General features: G+C 37.8%; 1 protein-coding gene across 1 annotated transcript; it reads right to left on the minus strand.

Moving 5' to 3' along the window:
- Positions 1–224: 224 nt before the first annotated feature.
- On the minus strand, positions 225–1,305 carry LOC115226938 (histone-lysine N-methyltransferase SETMAR-like). Its single transcript, XM_029797900.1, has 2 exons — positions 1,171–1,305; positions 225–635 (listed from the first exon to the last, which is right to left on the minus strand). The coding sequence occupies exons 1-2, from the start codon at positions 1,303–1,305 to the stop codon at positions 225–227; spliced, it is 546 nt and encodes a 181-aa protein (XP_029653760.1).
- Positions 1,306–2,033: the final 728 nt, after the last annotated feature.

Below are 2,033 nucleotides of genomic sequence, written 5' to 3' on the forward strand. Positions count from 1 at the left end.
GAATTGGCCTGGCTCTATTGACCAGTTGTTTAATTGCAAGTCCACTGTTCACTTCATCGAATTGGTTGATGTATACATCCGGTGTAATTGAGTTACCAGATCTCATGAATCTCACACCAGCACTGGACCACCAAATGGACACCATTAGCATTCTTTGGTGAATATTCTATTTTCGATTGTGTTTTGGCACTTCGTGTCTATCCAACGACCGTGCAGAACGATTGCTATTTTTGAAAAGAATCCATTTGCATCATACGTAACATACACCGCAAAAATGGTTCGCTTTTATGCTGTGACAACAAAGAAGAGCAAGTTTCAAGACGACGTGTGATTTGAAGCTCATTTAGTTCATATGGTACCCACTCGTCCAACTTTTTTACTTTGCCGATTTGTTTAAAATGGTCCAGTACAACTGGAATGGAAACATCAAACCTCGCTGTTAATGCACGCGTAGTTTGAGATATATCCGCTTCCACTACAGTTTCCAGTTCATCATTATCCACCTTAGTCTCACGTCTACCATGGAGCTGATTTTCAAGAGGAAATTCACAAGACCAGAACTTCTCAAACCATCGACGTACAGTGCGCTCATTCGCTAAATCTTCACCAAACAGCTCATTAGTGTTTCGAGCTGTCTGGGATGAAGTGTTTCCACTACAGAACTCATATTCATGAAAAACACGAATTCTTTATCTATCCATGGGTTCCAAAAAATTGATCTACAAGAGAAAACTCACAATATAATCAGACACCATGAATTGCATTTCGAAAAGTGATGACGTAACTCTTAAATGTTGTAAAACAAAGAATTGTGAGGACAACCTTGGTGCATCAGAAACTCGGACATTTCTTTCTTAATGACCTAATATATATATGTATGTATGTGTGTGTGTGTGTGCGTGAGTGTATGCGTGTGTTCATATATATGAGTGTGTGCGTTTTTGTCTCCCATCACCAATAAACAACTAGTATTGGTGTGATTACGTCTCCGTAAACTAGCGGTTCGATAACAGAGACAGATAATATAGGTTATAGGCTTTAATGAATGAAGATTCTGGAGTCGATTCGTAGTATTAAAGTCTGGCAAAGCGGTGCCCCAGCATGGCCACATTCTACTGATTGAAACGATGTAGGAGATAAAGGAATCTCTACAAACGTTTATACTCTTACCAATTCTGGAACAACTTTGAACACAATACAGATTCTAAATTTTAGAAAATTGCTGACATCAGCAACATTTTTGTAATACAGAACTATTCTCTTATCAATGGTCCATACGTGTGTTAATGTTTGTTGACATGGCATTTGTGGTTCAGGAATAAAGCTGGGTGGTGTTCTCGCATCTCACTAAGCTAATGGAATCCCAAACCCCACCGGATTTATTCGGTTAAGGAGAACGAAAACATATTAAGCAAAGTGTGGAAACTATCCTCGTCAGCTGGCAATCGAGTAGGAACTTAGTTTCGTCGCCTTTAATCCAGGTTACTATTTGTGATGAAGTCAAGCAGCACGAAAATTAGATTCTGACGCTGTTTGGAATAAGCAAGCATAAATGCTTGTAATACCAATCACAAACGTGTATAATATGAATATTTGCATCTATTTATACGTAGACATAAGTGTATATACGATGGAATGCTGAAAAGTTCCTGGCTTTAAGGGTTTCGGGAAAGGCCTACATGGAAACCCAACATACCGAGCTATTTTACAGGTCTTACAAAAACTGAAGGACCACTGCAAAAAGTGCGTGAATCTAAAAAGGAAATAAGTTGAATAAAATCATATTTTCTATTACCCAAAGCCATGAGGTTTCAGCAGAGACTGTGTGAATGTGTATATATGAGTGTGTTAATGTGTATATATGAGTGTGTGAATGTGTATATATGAGTGTGTGAATGTGTATATATGAGTGTGTGAATGTGTATATATGAGTGTGTGAATGTGTATATATGAGTGTGTGAATGTGTATATATGATTGTGTGAATGTGTATATATGATTGTGTGAATGTGTATATATGAGTGTGTGAATGTGT

This window comes from Octopus sinensis, unplaced genomic scaffold, assembly GCF_006345805.1.
Source record: "Octopus sinensis unplaced genomic scaffold, ASM634580v1 Contig00556, whole genome shotgun sequence".
NCBI classification, from domain to species: Eukaryota; Metazoa; Mollusca; class Cephalopoda; order Octopoda; family Octopodidae; genus Octopus; species Octopus sinensis.

Bases quoted from the DNA above. Each gene is read 5' to 3' on its own strand.
- LOC115226938 (XM_029797900.1), bottom strand. From the start codon at position 1,305: ATGCCATGTCAACAAACATTAACACACGTATGGACCATTGATAAGAGA. The intron at 636-1,170 runs GTAAGAGTATAA...ACTTCATCCCAG, and splicing joins TCAAAGTTGTTCCAGAATTG to ACAGCTCGAAACACTAATGA.